Source organism: Emys orbicularis, chromosome 2 (assembly GCF_028017835.1).
Source record: "Emys orbicularis isolate rEmyOrb1 chromosome 2, rEmyOrb1.hap1, whole genome shotgun sequence".
Classification (NCBI taxonomy): domain Eukaryota; kingdom Metazoa; phylum Chordata; order Testudines; family Emydidae; genus Emys; species Emys orbicularis.
The window spans coordinates 41,171,488-41,186,477 of record NC_088684.1 but is presented as its reverse complement, the minus strand read 5'-3'; the positions used below and the strand labels follow the sequence as shown (position 1 = coordinate 41,186,477).

Below are 14,990 nucleotides of genomic sequence, written 5' to 3'. Positions count from 1 at the left end.
TGGGAAGGGTTTCACCATATGTGACAGAAGTGACATCTAAGCAATGTTCAAGTGGAAAGTAAAGATTGTAGGGGATTCTTAATGCCCAGAGTCAGTCTGATCTAGAAAGCAAAAGCCCAATAAAACAGCAATGAACACTACAGAGCTAGCCCTAACTGCTTTCTTTCCTTCTTCCTTTCCCACTCTTTTGCGTTTTGCTACTTTTAACTTGCAATTTAATTTGGTGAGAAAGTAAAAAATATTTTTTTTTAATTCAGAAAGGCTGTTATTCTGCTTTTCCTGGGGAAAAAAATACTAGTGCTCAGTTTTTGTGTATTGGACTACAGGTGAATGGGCCTCAGTTTAATCTAGCTGCATGCTTATATGACATTCAGCACTGTATTACCTGAATAGTGTAAGTTTCCTCATCAGTTTGTCTGCTACTCACTCTATTTCATTAGTCTGATGTAGGGTTATTTTCTTCGTTCAACCGTCATATAATGAAATACTCCATAGAAGTGAATGTATTTAAAGTCATTTTATTTCTCGAACTAGCTTAATGTGATATATTTGTTTTATTGGACTCTATATCTCTTTAAAATCCACAGTATTCAACATTTTAAGATATCTGACTTACTGTGTATGAAAATAACTCTTCTATAATTTGTGTTTTATTTATATTAACTCCATGTAAAATTTTAACTGTTAAGGTAGAAAACTTGCACATGGGTAACTCCATTCACAAAAACATAATATAAATTTCAACAAGGCACAGAAATACCTTAAGTACAAAATATTTTCAGGCATAAATATATACTCCTTATTATGGCTTTGTTGTATGTTTCATAATAACACATGGAGATTTAAGATTTCTGTGTTTGTCTCAGCTGTTGAAAATTAATTTTAGAAACTCTAGATTTTTATAGTATCCTTAACAAGCAATTTATTTTCACTTTAGTTATAGTCACCATTAACTGATCATGGTAATGACTGATGTTTCTTTTTTCAGTGCCCCATGTGTGCAGTATAACTGAGCATGGTTGTGATCACTTCTGTATTAACACTCCTGGCTCCTACATGTGCAAATGTAAACAGGGATACATTCTGAACGCTGACCAGAAGACTTGCAGCAGTAAGTTATCTTTTCTAACTTCTTTTTTTTTTTCTTATTCCCATGACACATGCAAACTCTCTCACCTTCAACGAGGGGAAAAAAGAGGACTCAAGTGAGCATAAAACCATTGGAGGTCTCCAAAACAAATTAGATGGGGCAAAGTTTTGCCTCTTTTTTTGGTAAATGGAAAAGCTCTTGTGAGCCCTTCCAAAGCCTGTCAGCTTTAAGTTAATTTTTAAAAACTGTAGCATTGTACTGCAACAAAGTGAAATGGTATTTATATTTGTTGGTGTATGAAAGCCAGAGGTCTTGGAAAGAACCAAGACAGGAAACAATCATTTCCATACCAGCTCTAACCAACAGTCCATCTCGTCCAGTATCCTGTCTCAGGTCATAGCCAGTACCAGATAGTATGGGAAGGTGCAATAAACCCCTCGAGGGACAATGATGAAATAACTTGAGGGGAAGATTCTTCCTAACCCCTATCTAAATCATGAGGTTTTATATCCTTTCAATAAACTGTTTAATTCTTCTTATCTAACATAATTGTGGATGTTCTTGTTATTCACATAAAGGGCTAATATATTTTTTAAATCTAAGCAATTAGCCTCCATGATGCTGTATAGCAGTGGTTCCCAAACTTGTTCCGCCGCTTGTGCAGGGAAAGCCCCTGGTGGGCTGGGCCGGTTCGTGTACCGGCCGCGGTTCGCTGCTCCAGGCCAATGGGAGCTGCTGGAAGCGGCGCGGGCCGAGGGACATACTGGCCGCCGCTTCCACCAGCTGCCATTGGCCTGGAGCAGCGAACCGCGGCCACTGGGAGCCGCGATTGGCCGAACCTGCGGACGCGGCAGGTACACGAACCGGCCCGGCCCTCCAGGGGCTTTCCCTGCACAAGTGGTGGAACAAGTTTGGGAACCACTGCTGTATAGTAATGAGTTCCACTGGTTAATTATGCTTTGTATAAACAGTATTTATTTTTATCAGTTTTACATTTGTTGCCTTTCATTGTAATTGAATATCAAATTGTTCTTATATTATGTGAGAGGGTAAATTGGAGGTGCCTAATTTACCTTCTCTGTACCATCCATCCATTTTAAATATCTCTATCATGTTTATTATGTGTGGTACCACACACTATGCGCGAGGCACATGTTCACTCTTAAACATCTCCATATTAAATGAAACAGTCCCAGTCACTCCAGCCTTTCCTCATATAGAAGTCTGTCAATGCCTTCTATATCTGCTATCTATCTTCTAAGAGAGGGGGATCAGAACTGATTACAGTACTCCAGGTGAGGGTACCAATTATTTAAAGATAATAATATATTATTTTGACCCATTCTTTGTGCACCCTATCATTTTGTTTGCTTTTTTTGACTACCCTTTCACAATGAGATTTCATCTGTGGGGTCTCCCCTTTACTGTAACAAAACTTTAAGAATAATACTTTTTACTTCTACAACTTCTTCCATCCAAGACTCTCAAATTACTTTGCAAATATAATAAACTAAACTTCACAATACACCCATGTACACTTGTATGTATTACTTCTCCTGCGCTCTCGTGTTACACATGGGGAAATTGAAACTTATAAGTTACTTGTTCAAGCTCAGGCAGCATATAGGTATTGAATCCAGATCTATTGACTCCTATTCTTGTGCTTATCCCATTCTTCCTTTTGATGAAAATCAATTCCAAAATGTAGTTTAAATTACTCTGCTCTCCCAGTTTCCCTGCCTCAAAAAAGAAGATTAGAAAAGGAAGTCTTCTGAGACTTGCTAATTTTTTTTGTCATGATCACATCAGATAAATTATCTATTCTCTCACTCCTTCCACAGCTCGTCATTTTCACAGAACAAATGTATTTTTGAAGAAATATTCCCTCTTCCCCGGCTGTCTAGAATAGATCATAGTTCCTGAAAACTAGTTGAAATTCAGCATTTTTATTTTATTTTCTCTCACTTTCACACTGCTATCCCCCTCTCAAAAAATTGAACCTGATAACTGAATTTAATTGCTATTCATTTTTGGATAAGATCCTTTCTTTATTAGCTCTTGCTGTTTTCTATTATGTTATACGCTTATGTATCGCCAGGAACTCAACTGGAATTGCAGATTCTGGGCTCTATGGGTATGTCTGTACAGCATTTTGGAGCGAGCCTCCTAGCCCTGATCGACAGAACTGGGCTAGCGGGGCTCGCCCTAGCATTCTAAAAATAGCTGTGTGACAGCCCTTTGAAGTTGCATTGTGAGTCTTCCTTGGCCAAGTCTGTTGACCCAGGTGAGAGGCTTATTCCAGAATGCTGTGTAGACATATACCCTACTCTGCTTTCAATCTTTAGTGGGACTTCAAAGTTGTCAGTTGGAGTTGTGTGTGTGAATCACTAAGGGGAGCATCGCACAATGGCCTTTAATGTGTTAGCATTTCCTCTGCTGTTTCTGCAATAGCATTCTTTAGAGCCCGATTTCTCCTCATCCTGTTCTTCCTTCCTCCAGCTGTGATTCAAAATATGCAAGATTAAATTTTACATTATTCTCCCATACTTTGTCTTAAATATGTGTTTTCTTGTTTTTCCATATTTGCTTGCTTGCATGAATGCATTCATTCATCCATCCATCTGTCAGTCAGATGACACTTGGTTCCAGTTAGCTAACCTCAAAAGTGAAATGAATTATGTAGTCTGCTCTCAGGATACTCCCTACTAGACATATTTTTACATCACCAAACAGTTTGAGGCAAACAGCACCGTACGTGCTGGAGAGATCAAGTATGGAAAGAGAAGATGTGTTGTACTTCTGGTGTTAAGTGCATTGGTAGAGTTGTGTGTGGGAAGCTTATACAGACCCTGACCCCTAGCTATTGCTGTTGGCCTCTGATTTTCACAAGCACACAGAGACAAAAACACATTCCCTACCTGACCTTTGTGCAAAATAAACCTCTGTCATGTTTACATTTAGGGCAATACATTATCAACATGAACCAGATGTATTTATCTAAGTTTATAAGTTTAGTTTTCCATTCTTTCCTGCATAGTTTCCTTATTTAGATATTTTAACACCTTTTTTAAATTAACAAATGAGAAGTGGTGAATAGTTACGTTAGGAGAAGAGGATTCAAACAGCAGCTGGCATATTTCAGAAGAACTGATCGTTTGTTTTCTTTATTGTGTGCCATTCTGCTGTGAGAATGCAGCAGATTGGTGACTCTTATTGTTAAGAGTCCTTAAATTAATTGCAGTCAGCAAGGTTTTACTGATTTTAATGCAGACTGGAAAAGGTGGTAGTTCCCCCGTATGTATGGATGTCTTTTTGACTCCTGTATTTTATACATTTCATCATGAAACTGTTAAATTAACATACAGTTTTCACAGAATAATTTCCCATTAGAAAGAAGGACCCATCTCCTGCATGTAGATCTTAAATTATCAATTTAAGCAAAAATAGCCAGCCATTTCTCAGAGGACTTGTTTACATGGCGAGTTACTGCACGTCTAACCAGGATGTAAATTTACAGCACACCAGCTAGCCACACAGTAATGTTCCATGTGGACATTGTACAAGGTAGTGAAATTCTGAAGTGCGGCGTGGCATATTACAGTTTCAAATAGTTGTACATCAAGCCTCACTCTGAGATTTTACTCCACTGTAGCAGGGTTCATACAGGACATTACTGTGCAGCAAGCTGGTGTGCTGTAGATTCACACCCCGGCTTGCCACTCAGTGACTTGCCATATAGACAAACCCAGAGGATTAGGGGAAAATGCATTCTTTTGCCCCTATAAAAAATTCTTACAATTATTTTGTTGCTAGTGTCTGTATAGAGGATGAGAGCCTACTACTGCTACCATTTACTTGGTTAGTTCAAGTGCCAGAGGTCTGTTCTGAAGATCGAAAGGTTCCGAGCCTGCTGATTTGAACCATGTGGGAGTCAATATTCTTCCATGTAATAGAATTTCTGTTTTTTTAAAACCTAGAAAATTGTACATAAAAACTACATTAAAAGAATATTATATTTGCAAATTCAAGCCCTCAAAATTAAGAAAATGCCAGTATTAAGGTTTCCTGTGCAATGATTTCCATTTGTAATATGGGAAAACAATACCACATTACTCACAAGGATGCTGTGAAGATAAATTGATTAATGTTTGTCAAGCACTCAGATAGTATAATGATGAGTGCCATAGAAAAGCCCATGAGGAAATTAATCATTCTATCTTCAGAGTAAGGTTTGGATAGTTTGCAGTTAATACGGCATTGGGACCACATGCTGAACAATGAGGATAAAATGAAATATTGAATAGCTAGCAGTTCAGTGAGTACTATGCATCCCATGCAGTGAATGAGGCGGGATCTTGTGGAAAGAAAGTTTGTGATCATGTAATTAAAGACTGTCTCATAGTTAGTCTTGGAAGAACTAGCTTTTTATCGGTAAATGTCGATAAATGTCTATTTCACCATACACACACAAACAGACGGAAAAATATTTCCATCGATGATAACTGAAATTTACAGATAGGCAAAGTAAGAAAAATGCTGCTTGAGACCTTATTAGAGTTTGATGTAAGGCTATTTACTTTGTATATTTTGACATGTGATGTTAACAGTTTGTGTTTTAATAGTTTAAAAGCTTTAACATTTAAAATCTCAACATCTACTGTCATTAAATAAATATTGTCTGACCTCCCCCCACATAACTTTGTGCAACTGTGAAAATTTAAATACATAAAAAATAATTTTTAAAAATGCTTAAAAATAAACATCAATATTATCTGTTGAAATTATACAAAAATAAAAATGGTTTCTGCCAACCTACTCAGAATGCATATACACAAGAGGTCTGAATTACAGTTCCACATGCATTCTTAATTCTGGCACTTCCTAACTTTTGAGTGCTTGATTCTGCAACTTTAACGGTCTTTTAATGTAGTTTTTATATAAGATCACTTAAACTCTGGCCTCCTGGAATTACATTTTCATGTAACATACAGCATTGGATTTCTCTTCAGAATGTGTTTGTATTCAGTTTAAGAAGTGGTAAGTAGAATATTTCTTGTAATAAATGCAGAAAGTATTAGAAGAAATCATTCTTTACAGAGTGACAATATTGAATTTCTGTTTTGTCGATATTTGTGAGTTTTATAAAGCTGATGATGAAGTACAGTTTACTGTAAGATATTCCCACAGCAAATCCAAGGCATCAGGGTTCTGAGTCACAGTGCTGCACTCCAAGTTATTCAGAACCTCATGGCAATAATGGGGATAAAACCCGGTATGTCATCCTGCTACAGAAGCTCAGATCACTTCGACGAAGGATAGCCGCTGTCACCAGCATAATGTCTAGGACAGCCATAATGTCTAGGGCTGTTCTGATTGGTAAGCGTACACATTTACAAGTTAATTAGAATACAAACTATTCGCTTCTTTACTCAGGGAAACTTTATCTAAAACAAACGGGAGTTTTGCCTGAGTAAGGAATGCAGGACTGAGCTCTGTAAAACAAATTCTCAAAGAAACTTAAATCCGTTGATTAGTGCATGAGGATATAGGTTCTTGTAAAACAGCACAAGCTTTAAAGAATACATGATGTGTTGGTGTGTATTTAGTAGGAATATAGTGGGATCACTGTCGTACATCAACCCTTTTCAGATAGTTTGCGGTAAATAAGGCATACAGTACATTGTAGCATGCCTAATGTACCACAACTCAAAGGCAAGCATAAATGGTGCATGAGCTGCTGGACCCTATGGGCTCCAGCTCCTGGTGGGTTCACTGCAATGCATGGCTCAAACAAAAATATGATTGACAAGGGGTAGCAGAATAGGTCACAAATACGCTAGGTATGCTAGCTTCAACAGTTACAATGAAACGACAAGAGTAGTCCCTAGCTTGGCTCCTAGGGGACATCCAAAATAAGATATGGGCTCATCTGTCCCACTGGTGCCCCTCTTAGTCCACTCCACCCCTTTGACTAGAGGTGATTATGTATCCTGCAGGTCTCCCAGTCAGGGTGCAGTCCTGGGGTAGGTCTCATTGGGGACACCTCTGTGTTGTTCCTCTATGCTGATGCAGCAGCTCCTGGACTGCTCCCAACAGAACACTATTCCCCCTGTGCTTGGGGGGTGTCCAACTCAGTAGTCAACTCTGGGGCAGCTGTAACATTCCATGCGCCAGCTCTCATAACCCAACTGCCTTCAAATGATGCACTGCATCTATGACACCTAACCCACTCTTGAGCAACAGTCCTCACAAATGCAACAAACCTTTTCCTTTGTTCTGCTGTCCTATGACTGCTCAGCACATTCATCGCAGTGACAGCATTTGTAATTTTGAGACCATCCATATAAACTTGCCTGCGACAAGAATTCTGGTGCCTATTTACAAAAGCAGCAGCAGAAGGTAAAATACTTTGTAAAGCTTACAGGAAATCAAGACAGTAGAACGTAGCTTACTGCATGTCAGCAGCTAACAATAAAGTGATGGGTGTTCAGAAATTCTCAGGATTTCTCTAGCACGTTGTGAAAAGTCATAGCTCACTGTGTGACAGAACTGTACCTTGTTGGTTCATAAAATCACTGACTACTGTCTATGTTGTTTTTACATTATGTTGAAATATGTTGCAGAATGAGGTAGAGCTGTAGTCTGAGCAGGGGTCTGAGGCAAAAACTTATTCTCTCCATGTCTTCAGACAAATCACCTAACCTCTATGCCTCATCTTCTTCCTCTGAATCATATATTGATTCCACTGTGTTTGCACCCTTTTTTCCCCCTTAATGTTTCACAGATATTTGCACAAGCAAATATTGGTCCTATGACTGTTTGAGGGATGTGAATTTTGGCTCACTGACCAAGAAATGTTTAATCAAGAAGTAAAATGTTTTAGAACTAAACTGAATTTTGAGGGAATAGAAGTAGTTTGTAAGTGTTATCTAATCAGGGAACAGGAAAACAAAACAAAACAAAAAGGAAACAAACATGATTTTCGTGAACAATCATAACTTGAATAGTGAATTCTGACTATTTACTAATCAAGTCCATACCTGCTATAAATAGTTGGAGAGCAATCCTTAGGCTGGGATTTATTTCCATTAATTGTCAAACAATTTTGAACAACTAACATATCTGTAATAACCGTGACACTTCACAAACAGAAACATATACCAAATTAATTGTTCATGAAAAATAATTTAATCAGCACAGGCTCCAAAGAGTGTTCTAAGGATTAATTAGTTAATATTTTTCTTTTTTCCCCTCTTTGTTAACAGCTGTGGAGGAGGGTGAGGGTTGAGGTGGATATATTTATGGGCAGTTCTATGGTTATATTTATTTTGTGATTTTTAATTTGTGAGACAAATGCCCAGAGTATAGGCACCTTTAGTTGTATTTTATACATTTGAAGAAATAATAAATATTTGTAACATGCTTTGAAGATGAAAAGTGCTTCTGGTATAGAAGTGCTAAGCATTTTATCTGTTCACTCAGGGTACCTAATACATTTGTGAATATGTAAATAGCATTAAATTGGCTATAACTGAAAGGTTTGGGAGCCTTCCATTGGAGAATCTTGACATTCTGCATTAAACACTGAAGTGATGTAACTGCATTGTGCTTGGATTATACATCTCTCCCTCTGTGTGTGTGTGTGTGTGTGTGTGTGTGTGTATATATATATATATATATATATATATATATATATATATATATATATATATATATAATGTGTGTGTGTGTGTATATATATATATATGTGTGTGTGTGTGTGTATCTTGCAGGATAGCCATTATGTTGTCCTTTTGTGGAGAAGCAAACTGTTATTTCACAGCATAATATTTTCAAAACAGTATCCTAAACTTTGAAAAGCATTAATGTCCTGTACATTAGTTTCTGGTTTAACTTTCTATTTCTAGAAAAGAACTGTTTTAACAAACAATGTTCATATTGCATTCATTTTACATTGTGTTTGTTTATTTAAATTAATCCCTCACATTGTTCTTGAGCTATATATAGATCGTCATGTTTATATGTCAAATGTACTAAATTAAGCAGTGTAGCTGATCTACATTTTTCTATTGAAATTTTACGTAAAAACAAAAAGAGCCTTTTTTCAAAATTAGTAATTTTTGTGAGATTTTTTTATTTTAGAAATTTTCTGTGTTTTGTTTGACAAAATTGAAAAAAAATGGGCCTTTTTCTCAATTTTTGGTTTTTCTATTTATTGGTTTCCTTTTTCCTTTCTCCCCCTGTTTCCTTTACCCTGCACCCCTTTTGTCAGTGGCAAAAGGGAAAAGGAAAAAAAGAAAAGGAGAAGGAAGGAAAAATGTAAAACCAAAAAATGAAAAAAAAAATGAATAAATGAAACATTGATTAAGTTCAGACACCTGCAGAAGATTTTTGTTTTGTTTTTTTATTGCAAAAACCCAAACAAACAAAAAAACCCAAACTTTTATTTTCCGACCAGTCCACTAGGGCATGATCCTGCCCCATTCAAGTAAATGGGAATTTTGCTATTGATTTCAGTGGGTGCAGGATCAGGCCCCTAAGCAGTATGTGGTCACTCTTGAGAGCATAAAATTTTCAAACTTTGTCCAGGAAATATGTGCTCTTGATTAGAATGTGTCATTCTCTGATGATTTATTCATATCTTCCTGAACAGCGTTTTCAATATATAAACCTATGCAATATAGAAGGTAAAGGAGTCTCATAGTCATGTGATTTTTTTTGCAGCCCAGGACCTATGTGCTGTGGAGAAACATGCCTGTGAACAGATCTGTGTGAACACACCTGGGTCCTATGTCTGTCAGTGTTATGATGGCTATGGGCTCGATGAAGATGGAAAGAAGTGTATCGGTAAGTATTATCTTAGACATTCCCGTTGGCACACAAGCCAAAGAGATGGGAGACAAGATTCAGTTCTGGGGGGCTGGTTTTTGGAGGGGAGAGAGTTTGACACGAACAACCTGATTAATTTTGTTCCAATCTCATTGACTTCTGTGACCAAATTTTGCAGTCAGGATAAGTTAAATAGTAAGAAAGATTTCTACTAAATATACAGTACAGCCACAAGCCTTGATAGAAAATTCTCCTTTCTCACACAGATTTTAAGCATAACATATTGTATGTAGATTTGTTGTTAGGGTTTTTTTTCAATGAACTCTGAAATAGCAAAAAGGTGAAAAATTGCTCCAACTAATTTCACACAGGGTTATGCTGGCATTTTGAAATCAAGTACCTGATTTTCTATTCGGAATCCATGTGGGTTGTCAGAAATGCATTGCATGGTAGTATTTAAACTGGTAGCATAAAAACAAACAAAAGCATAGACACTACTCTCAGAGTGCTAGTAATACTACTCTAGGCTTGCTATCTCTTCAGGTAGGAATCAGATCCTGGGAAAATCTGGGAGAAGGTAGACATTCCTTGAAACATCTGTTTCCATGCCAGGGTATGCTGAGGAGGTTTTCCAAGGGGTGGCACTAAAAGATCACTATGTAGTGGTTTGTTGTGTGAGAATCAAGTCATGGGCGGATTTTGGGTGGGGCATGGGGGGCACTGCTCCCCCCCGCAAATGGCAAGCCTCAGGGAGGCAGCCTTAGTGTGCTATATAGAGAGTTCTGCAGAGGAGACAGGAGACTGCTCCGAGCTTATGCCCTTGAGGCAGGCAGGGAGTCAGAATTTTGTTTATAAACAGAGTGTTTAACAGGTGATTAAGATAAGAAAGGGCTGTTAGGATGTCTCCTAAAGTTAAATATCTGTTCCAAGCTTGGTGAACTGCAAAAAGTAAGTAGCCTAAATGATAGAAAGTAATTGTAGATACGGGAATCGGGACAAGCGATGCAGGAAGTGCGGCTATGCCAGCGAGACACTACCCCACATCCTGTGTAACTGCAAGCCCCATTCCAGAGCCTGGCAGCTGCAGCATAACGCCATCCAGAATCGCCTACTCAGAGCCATCCTGCCACCCATAGGGAACGTGGCTGTGAACTCCGCCATCCCCAGAACCGACAGCCAACTGCGACCGGACATCGTCATCACCAATGAGGACCAGAAGATCGTGATGGTGGACGTCACAGTGCCCTTCGAGAACAGGACCCCAGCCTTCCGCAACACCCAAGCTCGAAAGGTAGAGAAATATGTCCCTCTAGCCAAAACCTTGAGAGCTAAGGGTTACCAGGTTCAGACACATGCACTGATCGTCGGAGCCTTAGGCACATGGGACTCCAGTAATAAGAGAGTGTTGAGAGAATGTAGAATCGGTCAGCGCTACGCTCGGCTGATGTGGCAACTCCTGGAGTCAGACGCCATCAGGTGGTCGAGGGCCATCTACATAGAACACATCACCGGACATCGGCAATACCAGGCGAGATGAGATGGAGTGCCGATGAGAAGCGAAATCGGAAAGTAACCGAAATACTTCCCTGATGGATTGTATTTTCTAAATGGACAACCTACCCTAAATTCTCAATTACTGAGGGACAATCTTCACTCATTGCTATATTTGCTTTCCACAACCAACTCTGTATAACTTTTCATGAGTGATGTATCCGAATACTTGAATGTTAATATCTAAACTGTATTCTTAAATTTATTCACCTAAATTTGGGTTATTGCTGATTATGCACTTTATGTATCTTATGACTTTATCCACAAATACAAAGTTTGTTTTTAATCTAAACACTATACCCAGATGTACAGCCACTCTTTTCTTAACCTGTGTACTATATAATTTTTTAACATTAGCTTTAATAAAATTTTCTACAGTTGTTTCAATTGTATTCAAGAGGTAGTAACAAAGTTACTAATATATTTCTTTGAGAAGATAACTGATTTTTTAGACAAAAGAAATGCGGTAGATATAATCTATCTGGATGTCAGTAAGGCATTTGATATAGTTCCACGTGAGAAATTATTAGTTAAACTGGAGAAGATGGGGATTAATATGAGAACTGAAGGTTAGATAAGGAACTGATTAAAGGGGAGACTGCAACAGATCATTCTGAATGGTGAACTGTCAGGCTGGAGGGAGGTTACTAGTGGAGTTCCTCAGGGATCAGTCTTGGGAGCAACCTTATTTAACATTTTTATTACTGACGTTGGCAAAAAAAAAAGTGTGTGTGTGCTAATAAAATTTGCAGATGACACAAAGTTGGGAGGTATTGCCAATATGGAGGAGGACTGGAATACCATACAAGAAGATCTGGATGGACCTTGTAAACTGGAGTAACAGAAATGGGATGGAATTTAATAGTGCAAAATGCAAGGTCATGCATTTAGGGACTAACAACAAGAATTTTTGCTATAAGCTGGGGACTTATCAGTTGGAAGTTACAGAGGAGGAGAAAGACCTGGGTGTATTGATTGATCACAGGATGACTATGAGCTATCAATGTGATGCGGCTGTGAAAAAAGGCTAACATGGTCCTGGGGTGCATCAGGAAAGATATATCCAGTAGAAACAGGGAAGTGTTAGTATCATTATACAAGGCACTAGTGAGCTCTCATCTAGAATACTGCATGCAATTCTGGTCTCCCATGTTTAAGAAAGATGAATTCAAATTGGAACAGGTGCAAAGAAGGGCTACTAGGATGATCTGAGGAATAGAAAACCTACCTTATGAAAGGAGACTCAAAGAGCTTGGCTTGTTTAATCTAACCAAAAGAAGGCTGAGGGGAGATATGATTGCTCTCTATAAATATATCAGAGGGATAAATACCAGGGAGAGAGAGGCGTTATGGAAGTTAAGCATCAATGTGGACTCCAGAACAAATGCATATAAATTAGCCATCAACAAGTTTAGGCTTGAAATTAGGCAAAGGTTTCTAACGATCAGAAGAGTGAAGTTCTGGAGCAGCCTCCCAAGAGGAGCAGTGGGGGCAAAAAACCTAACTGGCTTCAAGCCTGAGCTTGATAAGTTTATGGAGAGGATGGTATGACAGGACTGCTTACAATAGCATGTGGCCCATCGTTGACTGCCTGTAGCAAATATCCCCAATGGCTGGGGATGGGACACTAGATGGGGAGGGCTCTGAGTTACTACAGCAAATTCTTTCCCAGGTGTCTTCCTGGTGGGCCTTGCCCACTTGCCCAGGGTCTAACTGATCACCATATTTGGGGTTGGGAAGAAATTTTCCCCCAAGTCAGATTGGCAGAGACCCTGGCGGGGGGGGAGGGGGGGGTTGCCTTCCTCTGCAGCATGGGATATGGGCTACTTGCATGTTTAAACTAGTGTAAATGGTGAATTCTCTGTAACTTGCTGTCTTTAAACCATGATTAGAGGACGTCAGTAACTCAGCCAGGGTTTAGGAGTCTATTACAGGAGTGAGTAGGTGAGGTTCTGTGGACTGCAAGGTGCAGGTCAGACTAGATGATCATGATGGTCACTTCTGACTTTAATAAGTGTATCTGAGTAAGAATATACATTACAATTTTAAACCTAACCAGTGTCTCTTAAGTGACTTGCCGTAAGATGTCAGAACATGTTAGTATTAGAGCTGAGTGGGTCTAATATTTAATTTTCTTTCTTGATATAGGAATTAGATACAGTGCTCATGTCAGATAATTTCTAAGCTATTATCTGGGAAAAAAACCTAGCGTTTTCAGTTATGTAGCTCCTGGAATCATGGTGAAAGTTGCCCCTTCCCCCTCAAAAAAACCCCTGAAATGACACCCCTGTGGGCAGGCACAGAATTTGCCACACACACATGCACGTGGCCCCATTGGCCTGACTGGAGCCGCCCCCCCAAATATAGAAGTCAAGCTACACCTATGAATCAAGTCTGTCTGTAGAATGTGTTGGCTAAGCTTAGTTCCCTTAAAGGAACTGGGCATTCTGTGCCTCTAATTCGTACCATTGACGGTAAAGAAACAAACATAGGCCCAGGGTACTGCAAGATGAAAGCTAGAGAATGAAACTTCAGGAAAACAAATATTAAATGTGAAACACAAACTTGTCCTTAAAACTTTGTAAATAATTCATTCTTCCTTCTTCCATACTTATATCACAGTATGTTTTAGAGTAATCTAGCTCTTCAGGCTATTTTCCTTCTCACAAGCCTTCCTTCCTGGTCTTATATTTCAGGAGAATATCCTGTTCTGGTATCTTCTGTCGAAGAACTAATAAGTGCTAGATGTTTGCCTTTCTCTTTCGGGCCTTGGTTCAGGAAAGCACTTAAGCACATGCTCCAAGCTAAGTTGCAATTAATGGGACTTAAGCAGATACTTAAAGTTAAGCATGTGCCTAAATGCTTTCCTGAATTGGAGCCTAGGCCCCTATACGCAATCCCACCACAATTCTTCTCAAGTTGTAAGAACTAAGTTTCCACAGCTGTACCTTCTTTCCAGCTAAATTCTTGCCAGTTTAAAGCCCCGTAACACAATGTAATCTGCATCTTGACAGCCCCCTTAAGTAATTTCTTAGAATGCCCTAGGAAGCAGGATGTTAGTTCAGTATGTAAAACAAGTAATTGCCCATACCAATGGGCATTTTTCATGCCATTTCCCATTTTGTTTTTTATGAGAGCTATGGTTTATGTGCCCTTTGCAGAGGAATCAATTGTATGCTTAGTCCTTTGAAATGTTTCAATTACACTTGGTCTCATGATTTAAATATGGGAATATTTACTTGCCTCAGTATTCTTAGCTCATTGTTTTGTTTTGTTTTCCTGGATTTGCAACTTTTTGAAGATCTAAAACATATGGGTTTCATTTTCACCCATAAGCAGATGCGGTTCAGATCCATGTCTGGCTTTTCAGAGGACATTCATCTGCTTGTTTCACAATGAATGCATCAGAATTTTTTCATGCTACATAACTGATGCTTCTCCATAGGTCCTAGGACTCAAGTACCATTTTAGGTTCTTGTCCTCTGAAGTTGGATTCTTTCTAGCTGGCCTCCTGTATAGA

The 14,990-nt window shown here is 38.7% G+C and overlaps 1 protein-coding gene across 1 annotated transcript in view; it reads left to right on the top strand.

Annotated features, from left to right (window-relative positions):
* The window catches only part of MATN2 (matrilin 2), a 100,236-nt gene that overhangs the window by 33,509 nt on the left and 51,737 nt on the right, over positions 1-14,990 (top strand). The window contains exons 3-4 of the mRNA XM_065398125.1: positions 989-1,111; positions 9,815-9,937. Coding sequence (XP_065254197.1) covers positions 989-1,111; positions 9,815-9,937 — 246 coding nt within the window. The remainder of the gene's footprint in view (positions 1-988; positions 1,112-9,814; positions 9,938-14,990) is intronic.